We start from the raw sequence: 22,393 nt of genomic DNA on the forward strand, positions 1-22,393 counted from the left end.
TTGTGCACTATTCTGTGCAGTTTTGTAGCATAAATAGTGTGAGTAGTGTGTTAACTGAAAATTACAAAAAGAAAAAATACACTTTAAATACACGGATGATGCACTACAATACCTGAAAAGGTGTGGAACTTTAAACACTTTATGCACTAAAATGTCACAGCTTTCGTTACATAGCGGAGGGGGAGGGGCTATCAGACTCCGATGTTGAAAATAACCTTATAAAATAACCACTACACATAGTACATAAGTACATAGTATAGTGTGTCATTTGGGACACAACTTGAGGCACGTATGAAATCCGTGCGATGACGTCACAAAGTGATCCTATAGCGTCAGCAACTGTCTGACGCAGGATTGAATTCCCTCGAAAGGGAACGTCTTAGGGTTACGTATGTAACAAGATGCTGTGTCATGTTGCCATGCATAATTGTTATAATGCTGGATCTTATGCTGCAGTAACTCAGGGTTTGTAATATGAATGTATTAATGGAACAACATAATTGTTAGATTAAAAAAACATCAGTGAATCAGGCTTTTTCATGATGATTTTAAAGCCATCAACAGATAACCACCATCACCTGATCTCGTTTCACTTTAGTTTTCTTTGCTGCTGCAAATATGTTTAACAATCACACTGTCACAGCAGCCAAAAAAGACGAAAGCTATAATAAGAGTTAAGAGCCCAACTAATGGAAACACTAATCACTGTTATGGTAACTTCTAATGAAATACATTAGAGTTAAACCCTTGTTAATTCTCAATAAAAACGTTTGTAGACATCTTACAGAAATAGTCAATCTGGTTAGTAATAAATGAAGCTTAATGCTGTTTGTGAAGTTGTTTAATCATCCTCTGCTGAGATCTTGAGAGATTTAATGTCTTCTTTTATCTTCAGTTGATTTCATCTAAGACTGTTGCTGAAGTTAGTTGTAGTTCTGCTCATCTTTTTCTGTTCTCTTCTTTTCTTCAGTGATTCTGCTTGTTAACAGGCTTATTAAGGCTGAGATGACTCCATATTTAATATACACGGATTTTGTGGCTCAGATAAGGTCCAGTTGTGGTTTATTTCGTTGCTCTTGGCTGACATATGGCATTGCTATGGCCTGCTTGTGGTCCAGATCTGGCAAACAGGAGTGAGCCACCCAAGGGCCGTCATTCCACGCTGCATGTGGGCCAGATCATCTTTCCATGTGTGCCAGATATGGGCCGGATCTGGGATGTCACAATGTTGCTATGTGGGCATTTATATAGTGCTTTTCTCGGCACTCAAACATATAATTTGTCCTCCCATCACATATTTTTTTTTCCATCGTAGGTCCTCATTATGATGATACGATACCCATGTTCTTCAATCATCATCTGTGTCTGCATTAGTAATGTCTTATATTTACAGATTAACTGTAATAATGTGATGCCCTCAGTAATGTGGCACCAAAATGCACTGTGACATTAAAGTACTCTGGCAATTTTTACAGTATAAGATGATTATACTTTTCATGCCATAGCCAATAACCACCGTGTGCGATTATTAAAGTCTCTGAGTGTGGATTTAGATTTGAAATGAATTTGCAGAGTTTTGCCAATGCTGCAGAGAACAACGAGTATTGGCACGATCTTTGGTGGGTGAACAAAACAGGAAGCTCAGTCTGCGGTGAGTCATGAACATTTGCATCCTGCAGGCGATAATAGGGTGGATACCTCAACAAAAGGAATAGCTGTCATTCAAACAACAGAATCCTAGATATGTGTAATTCAAGGCACAAGTGCTTCATTCAGGGTAGGGCAGATAGAGTCAAATTCCTTACTGCACTCTTAGAAGAGATATTTGAACTGCTCAAAGACATTTAAACCTGTTTTCTGACCTAAGAATTAATGCTCAAAGCAGAGTAGTGCAAAGTATGCCTTTTTATTCTACATATTAAGAAAAATTTGCATTACTAATCAACCCACAAGTTAACAGAAATAATTTTTTCAATTCATTTTTTAAGCATATTTCAAACTAGCTTAATACAAAGTACAATCATCACATACTTTCTTACCAAACCTAATATTTACGAATTACTTTTTATATAGTTTTTAAACATGCAGTTCAGAAAATCTCATTATTTTTTTCTGTTCTCATTCATTTTAATACATCTAACCATCATTTACAGTAATACAACTGCTTTTACTGTAATGGTAACATTTTTTAATGGTATGGTTCACAAGTAAATGTATAAACATTTAAATTAAATACGTGAAACAGGAAAACAAAACGCATTCTTTTTACAGTAGATTTATCTAGCATGGTAACCACAACTGTTTGCTATTTACACACAAGATGTATAAGTTAAAAGACTGCAAAGAAGAGAGGTCAGAGCAGAGGGGTGAGCAAGGAGCATATATAAATATATTGTTCTTTTATGGAGTCTCTGCACTCATTCTTCATCTCTTTTTTTTGCTATACTACAAGGCAAGAAAAACCAGTTTGATTCTCTAAAGTTTGGGTTTCGGGTGAATCCCTCTTTGTGTAATGACAGTGTTTTCATTTTCTGCTTTGAAACTATGACTGTTTATCTAAGTTTTAGCATCCCATGCTATACAGTATATAAACCAAATAGGATGTAATTGCTTTTCTCAATTTAGATATCAAAACTCCTGATGTAACATTGGTTTTGACTGACACTATGAAGTATTGTTTTAGTTTAAATACTAAAATGGTGTTAAATTAGTCCAATAAAGACAAGTTTTCACGATTATGTAAGAAAAAAATATTAATATTAATAAGAAAAAGAATATGAAGTGTCTGATATAAGTGATGCCACTATCTAAAACATAGAGCAGATTTATGATTGCGCCACACCCTGCAAAAATAAACACACTGAGCTTCTGAAACACATTCAGCAAGGAGCAGAGAAAATATATGAACACGGTTAGAGTTCCTGTTTACACCTGGTATTAAGATGCGTTTGTGGACGACGCTAAATACAGGTGTACATGGAGTCTAAAAGTTTGGAGCTTGCCCACTTTCAACCACTTCCAGAGGTTGTTCAAAACACATTCGACCGGATTGCTTTCGTAGTGCAGACGCGTGGCCATGTGGTCAAACGTGTTCGAACAACCACAAAAAACCACCTACTCTCCGCCTACTGACCTAACGTGTAAACATTATGGGAAGTGAGGTAGCCAGATGGGATTTAAACTTATTTGGAGCAAGACCCAAGTTTGGTTTGAAGACAAAAATGTAAACACAAAAACGAAAGCTGCTGCTCTCAGTATGTTTTTCCATCATCTCTGGGCGCATTCATATCATATATAATTTATGCAAGCTTATTTTGTCCATTAGATTGAAAGATATAAAAAAAACATACATTTACCCACCCACAAATCCTCCCCTTGAAGAAATCAGGACAGAAGAGGTTGAAAGTGGACAAAAGAGACGGATTAAAACACCAGCTGTAAAGGGGAATGTGTCTGCCTCTTCTACTTGTGATCCAATCGACCAAAACGGATCTTAATACCAGGTGTAAACAGGGCCTAAGTCAGACAGTTGTGTTCATGCGTGAATTGTATATTGTGTATATTGTGAATACTATTTTGAAAAGGCAGTTTGAACTGTTGTGTAATGATGTAACATGTGAGAACGGAAGTGAATGAGTAAACAACATGGATGAAGTTTGCTAAATCTTGTCTCATGTGCTTCATTGTTTTATAACTCCTGAGAGACACCAGAAATGGGTGTTGAGGATTAGGCATTTTTTGCACTGTCGACGCTCACGAAGATGGCTGTTGCTGAAACATGCCTTGCCCGAGTTTTGTCCTGCCTTGCCCTGGTGAGCCTGCTATGCCATTCAACACATGGCAATGGATCTTTACAGTTATTGATGCTATAGGGGATGCCTGGCCTTCACTGCCTTAGTACAGTGGGACAACGGATTTCTACTCATTACCTAACACAATGTCCTCATTCAGCAGCATCTTTGCCAAAACTTTGCCTGTCAGAGCTGGGGTGATAGAACGCAAAGTCGCCTCAGCATGGGTGTCACCAATTGTTGTTACGCAGAAAAAGTTAGGTAAAATTAGGATGTGCGTTGACCTCAGAGAGACGAATAAAGCAATGATCGTGGACTCTTTCAATTGCCACACATGGATGAACTACTCTCTGCCTTAAAAGGTTCTACTGTTTTCTCAACCATCGACCTGAATAATGCTTACTACCAAGTGCTGCTGCATGAGGACAGTTGAGACCTCACAGCCTTTATTACTTTTGGTAATACAACTTTTGGATTGGTTTCAGCAGCCATGGCATTTCAGAAGATGATGTCCATCATCCTGACTGGCTTATCAGGGGTTGAAAATTAGCTGGATGACATTACCATCTACGAACGTGACATGCATGACAAAGCACTTCAAGCTGTCTTACAACTAAGCTGCTGGCTTGCAGCTCAAAGACAAGTGTTGCTTCTGGCAAACCAGCCTGATGTTCTTAGGTCATACTGTTTCAGCGGAGGGTCTCCACCCCTGCTTAGTATGTCACATTTGCCATTACCTGCTTCTCCTGCAGATAATGCTGTTGCTCCAGCTCCTGTTTATGTTGTTGATGAGGAGTTTGTTGCTTTTCTATCTGCTGCCTGTAGTTCTCTGTCTGCTGCTGATGTTGATGCTGCATGTGCTTTTCACCCTGCTCTAACCAAACTTCGTACACAGATTTCTTAAGGTTGGCCTCTTTCACACAAGAGACTACATGTTGAGTTGTTGCCGTACTATAAACTGCGACTGGAACTGTCTGTTAAGGATGTAACGACTGAGACAAATCACAAGTATTTGTTATATTTAACAAATAATCTTTAAAACCCCTCACAACCCCATAACAAGGTGTCTGTGACATCCCCCCAACAGTAATAAAACCAGGCCTCTGGTTGCCATGGTTTTATGACTTAAAAGAATGCAGAGCTCATTTGAAGTAATTTGAATCAGGTCATAGGAAAGACTCATAGCCCTTAAAACAGACTTTCCTGCATTCATTTATAGACGAACTGATATACTTTATAAATTAACTCTATAAATGAACATGCATCCCAGGACAACCCGATCTAACGGCAATTCGTACGAATTTTACGAGGTGGCTAATTCGTGTGAATTCATATGACATCACTCGTATAATGATTTTTGCTAAATCATACATATTTTACGAGTTGCCCAATTCCTAAGAATTTGAATGAATTACCTGCCCCTGCCCCTGCCCTACCCATCATGTGGGTTTAGACAAATCGTACGAATTCGTACAAATTGGTTGTGAGATTGCGTTGTTTATTACTGTCTTGCATGGTGTCTTATTGCATTTTCGTTCTATGCATGCTTCATGATAGGATTATGAGATAATGTACTCTATTCCTACTCCGTCGAATAATCACTCGAGACATGTACAATCATGCATCCCATTTCCAAATGTGGTCACACATTCTTTTAAAGTGATTTTGCCTATGTATCAATCCTGTAATGAATGTTTCATTATTATTCGATAAATTAAGGTCACATATGTATCATTCTGGGTATCTACAAACTGGTATGAGCTGCATGATCATATCATATGTTGATACCTGTGCAACATATTAGTATTACAAGAATCTTTAATAGTTTCTTCATCTGCAACCAATCCAGTTACATTTGCAAACGATATGCTTGAGACAAAGGATCGTAAAACCTTCCTTTCGAAAGCTTAAGTACGATTGGTTCACTGACCCCTAGGAGGAGAGGACATCCTCAGAGGTTAAAAAGTTAAAAAGGCCCTTCTCTGTATCTTTGGGTTGCTGTCCTGCGTGTCCTCACCAGGCCCCAGATCAGCAGGCCTTGACTAACAACCAGCCATGTTCTCATTTAGGAAAGAGAGGACTCTCTCAACCACAACAGAGTCAAGGACATCATTGCTAGTTCGTCACAATTTCTTAATTCAATGCAGAAGAAGTCAATCGACTCACAGAACCAATGAGATCTTCTTCAAAGGTGCAACACACTGCTTCCTCTGCAAAGGAGATGCAAGTATCGCACATTTTAAACAGAGGTTAACCTCTTAATGAGGTGCTTTGAAAGAAGAAAGCTGATGGTTCTTTTCATAGCTAAATTAATATTTTCCACAGTTTCATTCCCCTGTTCCATTTCCGGTTTCATTCTGTCACTTACCGCTTTACCCATGTATGTATGATTGTGTGTATGTGTGTTTAGATTAGTTGTGTTTGTGATTTAGTTAATAAAACTTGTGCACAATACGTATTTGGTTCTGATTCTCTGCTTGCAACAAAATCAATTTAATGATTTCTTATCTTGTGACGCGCTCTAAGCACTGTACATGCTAAGAAAGAATTATTTTTATTTAAAATACCCTTTTCTTAGAATGAAATTGTTCACTGGACGAACTAATTAATTCATTGTAATATTAATTTAGCTACATCAAGTTAATCCGATTAACAAATATTCATCCAATTCCAAATTTTCATAATTAATCATAACAAGTTATGATTTAATTTCCCCTTTGAGCTAATTTCTTACAAGGACAAGGTCTGTGATAAGATCTGTGCTGGCCTCCATAGCACACAAAGGACATGAGGGAGAGGTAAGAACCAAACAACGCCTTTGTGATCTCTATTGGTGGCCAGGGGTGGATGCTGTCCATTCCTGCCATGTGCCAGCTCAATGACAGAACAGGACGTTCTGGTTGAAAGAACATCCTGGTTCATGGCAGAAAGGGGCTGTGGATATAGTCGGGCCATTTGACACTAACATCTGACTGTAGGTTTTACATAACATTAACTGATTATTACAGCAAATGGCATGAGGTCTTGAAGGTGGTTGAAGGACCTTGTCACTTAGATCTGATGTGCTGTTCTGGATCTGATGTGTGGATGTGTGGATGTGTCTGTGTTGTTGATGCAACTCTGATGTAATATTCTGTTCTTAAAAAAGGTGGAAATGTTGTGTTCATGCGTGAACTGTATTGTGGCTACTATTTTGAAAAGGAAGTCTGAACTGTAATGTGTGTGGAGAACAGAAGTGAGTAAACAAGATGGATGTGTAAGAATTATTAGCCTATATTTAAATGTTTTTGCATTCACTTCTAAAAAAAAGTTCTGAGAAACTTTAAATTTACTCTAAAGGGACATGGTGATGTAAAAACATGTTATATATATATATGAAAAAATAGTGTTTTTGCATTGTATTGCAAATGTTTATGTTCCCCGAGAAACCAGTGCATCCTTTAGCCAAACCTTAGCGTTGCCCCAAGATACTTTGCATTTGCTCACAAAGAACTCTTTTAAGTATAATTTTTCCTCCCATCTCATATTTTTCTCACACTCTGGGAAATACAATACTTTTGCAAGGCAAGGCAAAGCAAGTTTATTTATATAGCACATTTCATACACAATGGCAATTCAAAGTGCTTTACATAGAAGAAATTAAAATCATAAAAAGAAATAAGAATAATTAAAACAGTTTCGAAAAATAAAATAAAATAAAATACAGTACAGTACAGTACAAACAGTCGGACGAACAGTGGCACAGTGCTCATTCAGTAAATGCATAGCTAAACAGATGTGTTTTGAGTCTGGATTTGAAAGTGACTACTGTAGGAGCACATCTGATCTCTTCTGGAAGCTATAGTTCCAGCTGTGGCTGGCATAATAGCTAGAAGCGGACTCGCCATGCTTAGAGTGAACCCTTGGTATTTCTAGCTGATATGATCCTACTGATCTGAGTGATCTGTTGGGTTTATATTCAGTGAGCATATCTTCAATGTATTGAGGTCCTATAGGCCATTGAATGATTTATATACCAGTAATAATACTTTAAAATCAATCCTAAATAACTAATTTTAAATAATCCTAACTGGGAGCCAGTGTAAAGACCTGAGGACTGGTGTGATATGTTCATATTTTCAGGTTCTGCTCAGAATCCTGGCGGCAGCGTTCTGTATGAGCTGCAACTGTCTTATGGTCTTTTTGGGAAGGCCAGTGAGGAGTCCATTACAATAATCCACCCCGCTGGTGATGAAAGCATGAACAAGTTTCTCTAAGTTTTGTCTGGAAACGAAGCATCTAATTCTTGCAATATTTTTCAGATGATAGTATGCTGATTTAGTTATTGCTTTGACATGACTACTGAAACTAAGGTCTGACTCTAGTGTCACACCAAGATTCCTGACTTGATGTTTAGTTGTTTGACCCCTAGAGTGAAGGTATGCGTTCACCTTGAGAACTTCATCTTTGTTTCCAAACGCAATGACTTCAGTTTTGTCTTTGTTTAACTGAAGAAAGTTTTGACACATCCAACTGTTGACTTCATCAATGCATTGGCACAGGCAGTCAATGGGGCTGTAATCGTTAGGCGATAGGGCTAAGTAAATCTGTGTGTTGGCTGCATAGCTGTGGTAAGCAATTTGGTTCTTTCTCATTATTTGGCTCATTGGGAGCATATACAGGTTGAACAGGGGTGGCGCAAGAATTGAGCCTTGAGGGACTCCGCATGTCATGGATGTCCACTCAGACATATGGTCTCCTATACTCACATAATAACCTCTCCCATCTAAGTTTGACCTGAACCATTTTAGGACTATCCCAGAAAGCCCCACCCAGGATTTTCAGCCTGTCAAGAAGTATGTTGTGATCGACAGTGTCAAATGCAGCACTGAGGTCGAGTAGTACCAGCACTGATAATTTGCCTGTATCAGTATTTAAGCGAATATCGTTTATTATCTTTATGAGCGCTGTCTCTGTGCTGTGGTGCGGTGCGGTCAGAAACCAGATTGAAAATTGTCAAAGTATCCATTCGAGCATAAGAATTTGTTCAGCTGATTGAAGACAACCTTTTCAATGACCTTGCCTATGAAAGGAAGATTTGAGATCGGTCTATAGTTGCTTAATACAGTCTTATCCAGATTGCTCTTTTTCAGGAGGGGCTGGACAACTGCAGTTTTCAGGGAGTTTGGAAAACTCCCAGAGAGAAGTGAGGCGTTTACCACTTCTAGAAGATCTGCTTCTAAACTGTTTAACACACTTTTGAAAAAACATGTGGGAAGTGTGTCAAGAGCGCAGGTTGATGTTTTAAGGTGCTGTTTTAAGGTGCTTTGCCATCAATTTCTTTAACTACTTTCTCAGGTGGTCTGATCTGTCTGACCCCAGAGCAACTCAAGGATGTGCTGATCACCTTTCTGATATTATTGATTTTCTCAGAGAAGAAAGAAGCAAACTCACTGCACTTGTTGTCTGAGAGCATTTCACTGGGAATCTGGCTTGGGGGGTTTGTCAGTCTCTCTACAGTAGCAAAAAGAGTGCGTGTGTTGTTTAAATTGCTGTTTATAATTTGAGAAGAAAGTCTTTCTAGCTTTGCCTAGTTCCGTATTGAAAGCATGAAGGCTGTCTTTGTAGATGTTATAATGGACTACAAGTTTTGTCTTCCGCCACATGCGCTCTGCTTTTCTGCATTGTCTTTTCGAAAAGCGTCTGCTTTTCGTCAGTCTTTTGCGAGAGAACAACAGTTTCTCTGAGGAACGCAAAAGTTTTGCAAAAGTTCCACAACTCTACCAGTGGACTACACAAAAATTCACATACTCCTTTTCCTATTTGGCTTGATGTTTTGTAATGAGATTTAAAATGGTATCTTCTGGTAATGGCTTATTATAGAAGCCAGTATGAATCAAGTCTGTTACAATACTTTTACACCTGGGAAGAACTGTCAATAAAATCAGCCAAATTTTGATCTGTTTCTCTGTGGGTTATTATCACTGTGTACAAAGAAGATCATGTTCAGTTCCACACGTTTTATTTAAGCTATTCCACCCCAAAGCTGACTTAACTATATAAACTTGAACATGTAAATTTATAAGACATTGTGTAAAACTATGTGAAAAAAGCGTAAACACAACTACAAGCCAAGTATACTTACAATACTAAATTATACAGCCTATATCTCGATTAAAAGGTCGAGCAAGTATTGGCCAAATATTACTTAGACTTTTCTGACAGTATAAGTCAAATATACTTTAGTGTGATTTTAGTATATTTCTGAGAAGTATACGTAAAAAGTAGACTGAAAGTATACTTTCTTTTTTGTTGTTGTTTTAAAAAAAGTATAGCACACTTGAATAAACGTCTATTTTGTAAGGGTTGCTGCTTTTGTAGGCAGTATATTACCACAGTGAAAGTATAAGGCTGACTACTGTTAAGTCGTTAATAGATTTATAGAACTCCCGCATGACATACTCACAAAAGTGTGCACATAAATATGTCCTTTAAATAAAAAAGCTAGCACTGTAGCAGTAACAAGGTGATCGTTTAATCCAATTTTTGAATAAAGCAGAGCTTGCAGGAAAGCAGGTAAGAGCTTGTTTTGGAACCAACAGATGGATCAGATTTATCTTGCCATTCAGTATCTAATGAAATTCACATCATTCATCACCTTAGAACCGCAGGCACATTCACTTAAAATTGATGTATTACTTGATGCATACACTAGATCCGTGTTCAGTTATCCTTGCTGCATTGTTTTCACTTGATTGTGTAATGACAGCTATACCCAAATACAATTTAACCTTTGTAAATGCATTCAAACTAGCAATTACTCTACTAATGCACTACTACTTCATGCGGCAGCCTTTTTAATGATGCTTCATTAACTGAAGATAGAACTGAATTAGTTGAATTTCATGGTCATGCTTTCCAAAGCAAAGCTTCAGCCCTCAATTGAAAGTTTCTTATGCATACAAGAATTTTCCTGAAATAAAAGTAAAGCCTTCTGGAGTGGCGGATATCTGACTCATTTTTAAAGCTCTCAGAAAAATACTGTTACGCAAGACGAGCGGTACCACGCTAGCACGTCTCCAGATGCCTCTTGAGTAATTTAAAAGTTCACTTTGGAAAATGTTTTTCTCTCTCTCTCTCTCTCTCTATTTTTTTTGTTCTGTTCATGTTTAAAAAGACAAAGGGAGGTCTGTTCTGGGGAAGCTGGCAGCATTCCACGTGCAAGAGACCATTTCACTGTGTGCTTTTAGCTTGCTGTTTATAAGTGTTTATCACATCCAGCACTCTGTTGTCCTGGAAACCCCGCTGGCAGGCGCAGGCCATCCTGTCAGCACACATGTTATGAAGCCTGTAACACAGGCTGTATGGCTGTAACATGAGATACAATGCAGACATGCATGGGAAAATGTCATTCCTCACATCAAAACAATCACGTCCTGTGAAAACATTGTCAAGATATATAGGCATGCATATTTTGAGATAAGATGTGCATATGTCTTGTCTTTTGCACACATCCCTGGGCTCTCAGAGATCATTCCAACAATGCATGTCAGTTCACCTGCCAGATCCTCTGCCTCAGGGCATGTGCTGGGCGGAGAGTGAAGTTTTGAGTTCATGTTGTCCCCTCACCCCCTCCTCCATCTCTACCTCCACCCACCCCTTACCTCATCTCACAAACATATAAAAATCAATCAGCCTCTTCTGTGAACCACATTCCCTCTCCTTCCAGCAAAAAGACTCTCTCCTCTGCTCCCCAGCAATGACGTCCTTCAGCAGCCGTAGTTTTGTGTCTTCTGGAGGGGGCTTCGGTGGAGGCTCCATGAGGGGTGCATCTCTAGGACGCATGTCTCAGTCTTCATCGATGGGCATCGGAGGCGGTGGCCGCTTAGGCGCCATGCGTGCTGGGAGCATGTATGGGGGTTCAGGAGGCCAAGGTGTCCGTATCTCCTCTGCGTCAAGCACCTTTTCAGCTGGTGGTGGTGGTGGAGCAGGTTATGGCTTTGGTGGTGGCGCTGGTGGTGGAGCAGGCTTTGGCTATGGTGGTGGCTTTGGTGGTGGCGCTGGAGGGGGCGATATGGACCTCAACGTGACCGTCAATGAGAAAGCAACCATGCAGAACCTGAACGACCGTTTGGGATCTTACCTGGAGAAGGTGCGCTCTTTGGAGAAGGCCAATGCAGATCTTGAACTGAAGATCAGACAGTTTCTGGAGAACAAAACCTCGCCTTCTGCAAGAGATTACTCTGCCTACTACGCCACAATCAGCGACCTGCAAGATAAGGTACTGCTACTGTAAAACTTTACAACATCTCTTGCGCAAGAAATGCATTATTTCATAGCTGCAGGATGATGGGTGTGGTCATGTCCTCATTGAGTTTTCCGCATGTCAAAATGAAACAAAGCCATTCGAGTGCATTGTACAGATGTGTATGTCACGGTTGCGTCCCAAAATTTTGCATAAAAGGGCACAATTACATGGGTGTTTCAGACAGTATTTGCATTTTGTGTCTATTTGGAAGCTAAATGTGCTGTACATTTGCAAAAACCTCATTGTTTGAATCCTCTCTTTTCTCTGACAGATCCAAGATGCCACCCGTGTCAATGGAGGAGTCTACCTTGGCATTGATAACGCAAAATTAGCCGCTGACGACTTCAGGACAAAGTAAATCCAAGCCTACAGTTTATGAAACTTCTTTTGCTCTTACTTTGGTGAAAACTTGCTAATAATCTTCTCTGGTTTGACCCATTCAGGTATGAGAATGAGTTGGGCATGCGTCAGTCTGTGGAAGCAGATATTGCTGGGCTGAAGAGACTCCTGGATGAGCTGACATTGGCAAGGTCTGACCTGGAGATGCAGATTGAGGGCTTAAAGGAGGAAATTATCTTCCTCAAGAAGAACCATGAGGAGGTAAACCACTGTAAAACCTGTCCAAATCAATCTTTTGATCAGACATGACATGCTCATTTGACCTTGCCATGAGTTGAACTAACAAGGCAGTAAAATGTGGGGCTGAGAAGCACTGTAAATCTGAGGAATGTGCCTCAGGGGCCATATACAGTATATAAATCATCTTGAATTCTTCTTCTCTTTGTAGGAACTGGCAGCCATGCGCTCTCAAATGACTGGTTCAGTGAACGTGGAGGTGGACGCGGCTCCTCAGGAAGATCTGAGCCGTGTGATGGCTGAGATCCGTGAGCAGTACGAGGGTGTCGCTGCCAAAAACCGACGTGAACTTGAGTCCTGGTTCAAAACCAAGGTAAATCTGTGTTTCCTGAACTAGCCAAAACTAGAACAACCAAGTTTTATTCTTTAGAGATGCTTGACTAAACTCTGAATGTTATTTATCTGCAGTCAGAGACGGTGATTAAGGAGGTTGAGGCCAATACAGAGACCCTACAAATGTCCAAGTCTGAAATCACAGAGCTTCGACGCACCCTTCAGGGCCTGGAGATCGAGTTACAATCTGAACTCAGTAAAGTAAGTGTGTGCGAGTGTGTTGGGATACATCTATAGCAATATGGTAACGGCTGCTGAAATAAACATTTTAAACCAGTCTAAGCAGGTCTTAGCTACATGGTTTAAGCTACATTGGGTGAACTGGTCTCCCAGCATTGGCCAAGCCTGGCCAAGAAAATGTTCTGTTTGTTTAGTAGGCAGCCAGGTCGACAAGTGCCCAAAACCCCTCTGAAACCCGCAAACCAGATAATCCTGACCATTCTGGGAGACCTGAATATAATGTCAATTCCATCTTTTGCTGGTTAATACAGTTTTTCGTCAGGTTGAACGTCTACCATTTTTTACCAAACATACATATTCCACTCTGCACTAATAAATACTAAACACATCCACTCTTATTTTACAGAAAGGATCTCTTGAGGCAACTCTTAGGGACACAGAATCTCGGTACTCCATGCAGTTGACTCAACTGCAGGCTCACGTAACAAGTTTGGAGGAGCAGATTGTTCGTCTCAGAGCTGACACAGACAGACAGTCTCAAGATTACATAATGCTGTTGGACATCAAGGCCCGGCTGGAGATGGAAATCGCTGAGTATAGGAGACTGATGGATGGAGAAGCAAGCAGGTAGGAGGTGGCGGAAGATTGATAGTGATACTGTAAAATGAGTGTGTTTGTCATTGGGTTTTTATTATTTCTGAGGAACATGCATCAACATATTCTCTCTTTTCCACCATTACTAGTTTCAGTGGTGGAGGAGGAGGAGGAGGAAGCAGCAGCAGCAGCAGCTCTACCAAAACCGTCATGGTGAAGACCATTGTTGAAGACATTGTTGATGGGAAAGTGGTGTCATCTACTACAAAATAAATACCATCAAAGACTGCCCATCTACACCTGTCACACCAGTTTTCAGACCTTGTGCTGCATGCACTATTGTTAAGAATAAAATCATTGATGGAGCAGAAACACGTCTGTGATTTGTCTCATGTTAAATCTCTTTACTGTTTTAAGTCAATATGAAATTATTGTTTCTTGATCCCTATTTTATTTCTGAAAAGATTATGATACATTTTGAGGTTTGTGGATGCTTGCAGTACATCAAGCATATTTGATTGTCATTTAACACTGGGAAACAAAGAGCTGAAAGAGTTTGCACGGGAAAAAAATAAATTACATTCATATAATCATGTTCACAGTCTAAGGTAAACTTCCAAATTCTTCATTAATTGTGTAATTGTGCATTACAGTAAGGCATTATAAGACATGTGACGTCGTCAGTTGAAGTCAATGTGTTTTTGTGCAGATTAGTCATTTTTCTCATTAATATCCACGGTCTCAGTGCTCTCCACAACCTTCCCATTCACAACAGTTTCTACCACTGTGGTCATTTTGGTGACAACTTCTAAAAAAAGACAATGAGAGATAGTCAATTAGCAGTGCACTACAAAGCTTCATAGTGATGCAATACATTTATACAAAAAAATAATAATTTCTGTAAAATAGTCACTTACTGTGGGACCCTCTGTAAAAACAAGAGAGAGAGAGAGAGAGAGAGAGAGAGAGAGAGAGAGAGAGAGAGAGAGAGAGAGCTGGTGTCATTAAAGCTTTCTAACTTCTAAATCAGTCTATGCACTAAATCACAAGATATCAAAATTAAGACAGGAATTCCACAAGCAGCACCTTTCATCTCCATCCAGCAGTCTCTTGTACTCAGCAATCTCAAGCATCAGTCTGCTCTTTACGTCCAGCAGCGTTTCGTAGTCTTGTTTGTTGTTGCCAATATTAGCATGAAATTGACTAAGCTGGTCCTCCAGGCCTGTGACAGTGACCTGAAGCCTAGCCAACTGGTCCCCGTAACGGGCCTGTGTGCCCTCCAATTCCCCAACAAGAGCTGACCTCTGTGGATAGTCATATATAAATATATAATACCATTAAATACATCATATATTTGATATATTATGTTATAAATATTATGTTATAGATATTATATTATATTATATTATATATTTGTATTTTATATAGGCTACTATTATGCATAATATATTTACATATATATATATTTATAAATTATTTAATTATATTTATTTTGCTGTGCACACACAGTGATTGGTGTTATTGGGTGCGCTGAATTATATATAAACAGAGCTAATAAACTTTTGAGATGCTATCTTCTATTTAAACAGTCTATCTTTTGTTTTTCTAAATGTGTAAGCATAGGAAATTACAGGACATTTCCCCTGACTGCTCTTAAAGTCTTAAAGCTGGCAGAGTGCTGGTTGGTGAACTAGAGTGGGAGAGGCTGGAGCTCATGGACAGAAAAAAAAAAAAAAAAAAACAGCCTGGCACACATGTTCTGCCTAGACATGTTGCCACAGACTTTTTCTGCAGTGCTTCTTCACTTTAAACTACAACTCAATTTTTTTTTGCTATGAAAATGAATGTGTTTGTAAGGGTGTGTAGGTTTACCGTGCTCTGATGGGTCTGCAGTTCTATCTGTAATCTTTGGAAGGAGCTTGTCAACTCCGTCAGCTCTGTTCTGCTGTTCTGAAGCTCTTCATTATGAGTGACCACCTCCTGTTGCACTGTGGTGATCTGTAGTTAAAGGCACAACATGTTTTTTTTTTGCTTTAAAAATATAAAAAATCACTATATCTATGTTATATGTTTTAAAGTTGTGTATTTACATTATCCCGACAGTTCCAATTAACTTCTAAATCCAGAGAAATCAATATTTTAATTCGAAGACACGGACCGTGTCTTTGTTTCCGTTATGTCGCAGTCAATGGCGTCATATCCGCGTTGTCCCTGGTTTCCACCTATGGTTTCCGCTCGTACTGCCATGGTAACCAGAGCTATGAGCAGAGCCCTCTGATTAACCAAAGCGACAGACGCAGACAACTGTGGAGTTCGCAATGTCTATCTGCACGTTGTTGTTGTTTCGTTCAAACATTATGGACCATGGCAAGCAGACTTTGGATAAAAAAGGAGAACTAAAACGAGAATCAATATCAGCGCGGTGTTTTCGAGATGCCGAGAGCTCCCATAGACAGTATATAAACGAGAGCTCCACGTCCGAGACTTCGACCGCTTCTACATGTACTTTATTAAACAGGTGAGCACATTTACATAAAACTAATCAATTTTATATAGTTCAACAATGATAAAATGTTAGAATATGATCTGTATGTTATTCTAATGTTGATCTAGCTTACTGCTAGTTTCAAACAGACAAACTAACACATAAATTTCAACACATTCAAATGCAGTTTAGTGTGCTAGTGTAATGTTAGACCAAGTGAAACAGCGCTGCGTTACCTCACAAGTTTAATTTGTCTAATAAACTGACCTGTGAGTAGTAATTCTGCGTGTAGTTAGGTAGAATGAAATGTCCATATTCCTTTTATATCCACGGGAGCTCGCGTCGCGTGTGGAGCTGATAGCTGTCTCTTAGCAATCCCAAACTGCTTCATATCACAGTCATGATAAAAGCATCGATGTATTCAGTCATCCATAAACATTATTAGATCGGTCGGCTTGACGTTGACGACAACATCCATAATTCTTAGCAAATGTTGCGTCATCAAACTACGCCTTTGTTATTGTAAAGAGGTTAGCGACCCCTAGTGGAGAAAAATTCTATACTGTGGCTTTAACACCAACACCAACAAAATCAACAACTATGACACCGCACGCATCCCAAGTATGAAATAATATTGTATTATTTTAATGGTATAGTTCACCCAAAAATGAAAATTCTGTCATCATTTACTCACCATCAAGTTGTTCCAAACCTGTTTGAATTCTTTTTCTTTTGCTGAACACAAAAGAAGATATTTTGAATAATGTCGGTATACAAACAGTTGATGGGCCCTATTGACTTCCATAGTATTTTTCATTGGGGCCCATCAACTGTTTGGTTACCCATATTCTTCAAAATAACTTATGTTGGGTTCAGCAGAAGAAAGAAATTCTTCTTTCATAGAAGAAAAAAAAAAAAATCATTTTTGGGTGAACTATCCCTTTAATCACAGATGAGCTATGCGATTAAAATTGAAATCAGTTATTTTCAGACATAGGTATTGTGTCAAAATTTCCACATTAAATTGCACTTAAGAATTTAAAGTATTAAAATGATGCCCTTTTTCCCAATAAGAAGTCATTTAAAGTCATTATGACCTGCTAAATATGTAATCTACATTGTAATTTGAATGTATACCAAATAAGATTATTTCCTTGGAATTGTAGTTGAGTAAAAGTGCAAGTATTCAGTTTTTATAGTAATCAAGCACGGTACAATTCCAAAATAACAATTAATCATAATAATTAATTTACTCAAGAACAAATGCATTTGTGGTTTTAACTTCACCTTGCTTTCATACCAGGACTCCAGCTCCTGACGGTTTTTCTCAGTCATGGTCTCATAGTGTAGTCTGATCTCGTCGATGGCCTGGTTCAGGTCCATAGAGGGCGCTGCATCCACACAAACGTTCACCTGAACTCCAACCTCGACACCAGCCTGGGACATCTCCTGTGAAAACACATATCAAACAGTATGTGATCTGGCACAGAGACAGAGATGGATTGTGTTATGATGCAGACATGGTATTAATTAATTAATAGATTTAATGGGAATAAAAAAGAAGTGGGAGTGGTGGGATAAGCCTAGTCTTTTAATCCCAAACATGTCTGAACGATTTCAGGAGAAGGTGTAATTTTTCCTTTTTGATTCTGTTTATTACAAAATAATTTTACCAGTTAGGATGTTTTAAAAGAGTTTTTTAGGTTTATGTGTGCGCCTAGTTGTGTTTATACATGAATGATGACCTTTCGTAGACCCAAGAAGAGGCCTAGTGAGATTACTGTTTAGTTTAAAATGATGTAATGGGACGGAAAATCCCCAGCAGAGCTGGCAGCAGAAGAACTAGAGGAAAAAAGAAAAATTGAAGGAAGGAAGGAAGGAACACTCTTAAATGACCCTGTGTGTTTTGGTGTGGAAACTGCTATCTCTAAAATGAACGCTTACGCGTAGCTACAGCGACCTAACCTCTCATTTTCAGAATGTCCCTTTCAATTGTTTTTAAGCAAAATATATCAAAATAAAATACTTTAAACAGACTTTCTTTCCATCTAGATTAAGTTTAGAATCATGTACATGAAATGTTGAAAAGTTTGGGATCACTATGATTTTAAAATCAATGTCTACAAAGACATTTTTGTAATTTTACAAAAATACTTCTATTTCAAATAAACGCTGTTCTTTAAATTTTATGTTTATCAAAAAAAATCCTTTAAAAAAACCCACTATAGCCTATCATGGTTTCCACAAGCAGCACAACCATTTTCAACTGTGATAATAATAAAAGTTTCTTGAGTACAAAAATAAACATAATATCTTCTAAAAATTCTTCTTTGTCATTACAGGGAATAAAATAAAATAGAAATAAAATAATTTCACAATTTACTGTATTTGTGATAAAAAAGCAGCATGGCTGAACATGAGAAACGTATTCCTGCAAATGTATCGCTTTTTATATATACCGATATTTACTGTATATGGTATTTGAAGTGTGCGTGCCACTTTTCAATATGAGGTAATCTTATATTTGGACATCAGTTCCAGCCCATCCACAGGTTTTAGCTGCCCTGTGTTCAGTGTGTACCAGGGCGTGTGCCCGTCTGTTTGTGGGAAGGTTGGAATGTGAGGAGTGGTGGAATCTCACACTGAGAGAAGATCCATGTCTTTGCTTTTGAATTAAATGGGCCTTTCAGGAATGAACCCGTATATGAAACAGAATTCTTATATGTATTCATACTGACTTACAAATCTTGGCACAGAGCAGCACAATGGTCTTAGAGATGGTCCCCTTGCAGAAACTGAGTATGTTGTCTATGGGGTGTTTACACTGACCATGATTTGCAGCAACAACGCAACTGAAAATCATTCATTTTCAAAGACAGATGCTGTGCAGTATTGGTAGCAGTTCAAAACACATCACCTTATGCAATATCTTCTTCTAGATATAAAAATAGTCATTCATTTGTAGCAGTGGTACCTAGTAGTAATTAGGATAAATCATGGTGGTGAAGTACAGGGTGGGCCATTTATATGGATACACCGTAATAACATGGGAATGGTTGGTGAAGTCCTGTTTGTGGCACATTAGTATATGTGAGGGGGCAAACTCCTCAAGATGGGTGGTGACCATGACATATACTAATGTGCCACAAACAGGACTTTAATATCACCAACCATTCCCATGTTATTACGGTGTATCCATATAAATGGCCCAACCTGTAGTGTAACTTGTATATGCTAAGCTAGCAGGCTAATCAGCTAGCCGTATGCAGGCTAACCGGTTAGCTTGCAAGCTATGCTTTATTTGGTCTTAATCACACCCCCATACCACATAACCACCATGGTGATATTTACTGTATACAGTTCAGTGGAAATGTTGGGCTTATATAACAGCTTTGCGTAAAACAGGAATCAATTTGTGGGTGGAATATCTGAATGGCCAGTCTCATGGGCAAAGCCCTGAATAGAAATCCTGTCATGGATATACAGTATCATTGCTGTTTACAAGCTAGAATGTGCTGTTTTAGAATATAATTATACACTATGGAGCGGAACACCAATCGACTGTGTTTTGTCCATTTTAATTAAATGAAATAAGAATTTTTACAAAAATAAGAGTCAGAACAGGCATAACCCAACTGAAGATTCTTTAATGAGACAGGTTAAGATGGGAAATGTGTGTCATCTATTGTACCTCCTCATGGTTTCTCTTCAGCATGATGAGCTCCTCCTTCAGAGCCTCAATCTGCATCTCCAGATCCGACCGACTCAAGCTAAACTCATCTAGAATTTTCCTCAGATTGGCGATGTCAGCATCCATGGCCCTTCTCATAGCGAGCTCATTCTCATACCTGAGGCGATGGCTCACAAAATTAAAAGCCAATAAATTACCAATTAAATCAATCATTCGCAAGATGTCAATTTAGTTTCTCACTTTAGTTTGAAGTCTTCAGCAGCCAGTTTGGCATTGTCCACAGCCAGGACGATTGAGGCATTGTCTACGGAAATTGTTTGAATCTGCCATAAAAAAAAAAAAGGTATTATACAGATGATTACACAAATAGTAGGTGTCAAAGATGTCAGTCTTTTAAGAAGGTTGCAGAAAATACGCCCCCAGAACACTAAATTCCAAATGAGAAGAAAAAAACAGACTTGTCTTTGAATTGCACAATAAACAGTCTGGCACCTGGAGTCATTTTATTTTTAAAACTAGTTTTTGGTATCTGTGGAATTCAATACAACCACAGTATGTGGAACAAAGGCCAAATCTGACAACAAAACGTGTTCAATCAGTTTCAGCAGGATCACTTCGCCAAGTATACAAATGTATGACAATCATAGCATACAGTTAGTGTTGGCAGTATGGTTCTGTTCTGGGCAAAACTGAGAGCAGCAAGTCAAACGCCCCCGGGGTACAGAACAGTATATGCATACATAATTACAATTCTCAATTACATGAGTTGTGGATATACAAATACATGATGAAATGCTTGCAATGTAGTGACCTGTACAGAAAAACAAAATAACAAGTCAGATTGATTAAAGGTTCGGTTGGGAGGAGTTGGGGTTGGAGGAGGGAGTTTGAAAAAGTATAACTTATACTCCACAAATCCCCTACAAATTAAAAAGCGTAGCCATCCATCAAAAGTGCTGAGATGAGATTTTGTGCCATCCATTATGGCCAGGAGAAACATTTTAAGTGGAGTTGTCATCGTATTGTGGATCATACCCCATGTTACCCTAATTTTTACCCTAACATAATGACGTTGCATTCCATGATTTTGCTTTTACGCACGTCTTTCAAAATAAAAGTTTCGCATCAGTAAACATAGAATTAAGTTTGTTGTTGTTGTTTCTTTGACTACTCACTCCGTGACCACTTAAAACTTGTGTGCGACCTACCAGTTGAGAAACACTGGTCTAGATCACATCACACCCACAACCCTAACCCTAACCCTAACCCTAACCCTAACCCTAACCCTAACTTGTCAATTAGTGTTAATAATGAACATTTAGTAATTGTAATAATGCTATCTATATTTTGTTGGTTTTTTTTTTAGGTTCCTATTTAGCTTTAATTTATTTTTATTTCAGTTTTAGGTTTACATTTACATTTATTCATTTAGCAGACGCTTTTATCCAAAGCGACTTACAAATGAGAACAATAGAAGCAGTTAAACTAACAATAGGGCAACAATATGCAAGTGATATGACCCTACCCAGTTTAATCTAACGCAGTACATGTATTTTTTCTTTTTTTTCTTTTTTTTAATTTGGTTTAGTAATTTGAATAGGCCTACTTCAACTTAAAATTCAGACATTTTTTAAGTTTGAGTTCTTAATATTTATTATTGTATATTATATCACTAATATCATGTCTCAAATAGCATGTCAGGTGTCTCTGACCCTGAGATCCCCACTCAACTCACCTCGTTTCTCAGGTCCTTGATGGTGTCCTGGAAACTGGAGTGGTCGAATGTGACATCAGTGCGACTGTCATACCATTCCCTGATGTTGCGTTCCAGATCAGCGTTGGCCTTCTCCAGTGAGCGCACCTTCTCTAGGTAAGAGGCCAGGCGGTTATTCAAATTCTGCATGGTGGCCTTCTCGTCAGCGGACGAGTCTAAAGCATCACCCAGGTTGAAGCTCCTTGGGGAAGAGTAAAGAAACCCAGCGGGGGACGAGGATATCCGGGTTCCTCGACCACCGGCACCTCCATAAACACTGATGGTTCTGGAATTAGAGGGGAAAGACATAGTTCTGTCCTAGACAAGGTCTCAAATGTAGAAGTGGAGGACAAGACACAAAGCAAATGCTTGGCCGTGACTTTGTCAGATTCAAAGAAATCTTTAAATACTTGCCCAGGACGGGGGAGGGGAGAGGACATTCATTTCCAATGAACAGGTGAGTATGTGCATTGCCCTCTAGAACCTGAGCATCAACATTTTTTGTGCTGTTTAAAGTCAAAATGTGACATTTCCTGTCCTGGACCGAATGATCAAGGATTCTTATCATAACATTTCCATTGAACTGAAAACCAAATACGTGTCTAAAATAAACACAGCCAGTTGATGTAGGGAATAACATGAT

At 38.8% G+C, this 22,393-nt stretch overlaps 2 protein-coding genes across 2 annotated transcripts; one reads left to right on the forward strand and one right to left on the reverse strand.

The window, feature by feature from the left end:
• Window positions 1–11,256: 11,256 nt before the first annotated feature.
• krt15 (keratin 15) lies at window positions 11,257–14,193 on the forward strand. The gene is made up of 7 exons (XM_081358547.1): window positions 11,257–12,051; window positions 12,350–12,432; window positions 12,522–12,678; window positions 12,866–13,027; window positions 13,123–13,248; window positions 13,634–13,854; window positions 13,971–14,193. The coding sequence occupies exons 1-7, from the start codon at window positions 11,530–11,532 to the stop codon at window positions 14,092–14,094; spliced, it is 1,395 nt and encodes a 464-aa protein (XP_081214673.1). The 5' UTR covers window positions 11,257–11,529; the 3' UTR covers window positions 14,095–14,193.
• A 139-nt stretch (window positions 14,194–14,332) lies between these two features.
• Window positions 14,333–22,059, reverse strand: krt98 (keratin 98; the record flags this gene model as incomplete). The annotated part of the gene is made up of 8 exons (XM_081358552.1): window positions 14,333–14,629; window positions 14,739–14,749; window positions 14,908–15,125; window positions 15,694–15,819; window positions 17,594–17,755; window positions 19,998–20,154; window positions 20,238–20,320; window positions 21,733–22,059. The coding sequence occupies 8 exons, from the start codon at window positions 22,057–22,059 to the stop codon at window positions 14,532–14,534; spliced, it is 1,182 nt and encodes a 393-aa protein (XP_081214678.1). The 3' UTR covers window positions 14,333–14,531.
• Between the last annotated feature and the right edge of the window lie 334 nt (window positions 22,060–22,393).

The sequence above is a fragment of the Scardinius erythrophthalmus genome (assembly GCF_964197995.2).
Source record: "Scardinius erythrophthalmus genome assembly, chromosome: 25".
Classification (NCBI taxonomy): domain Eukaryota; kingdom Metazoa; phylum Chordata; class Actinopteri; order Cypriniformes; family Leuciscidae; genus Scardinius; species Scardinius erythrophthalmus.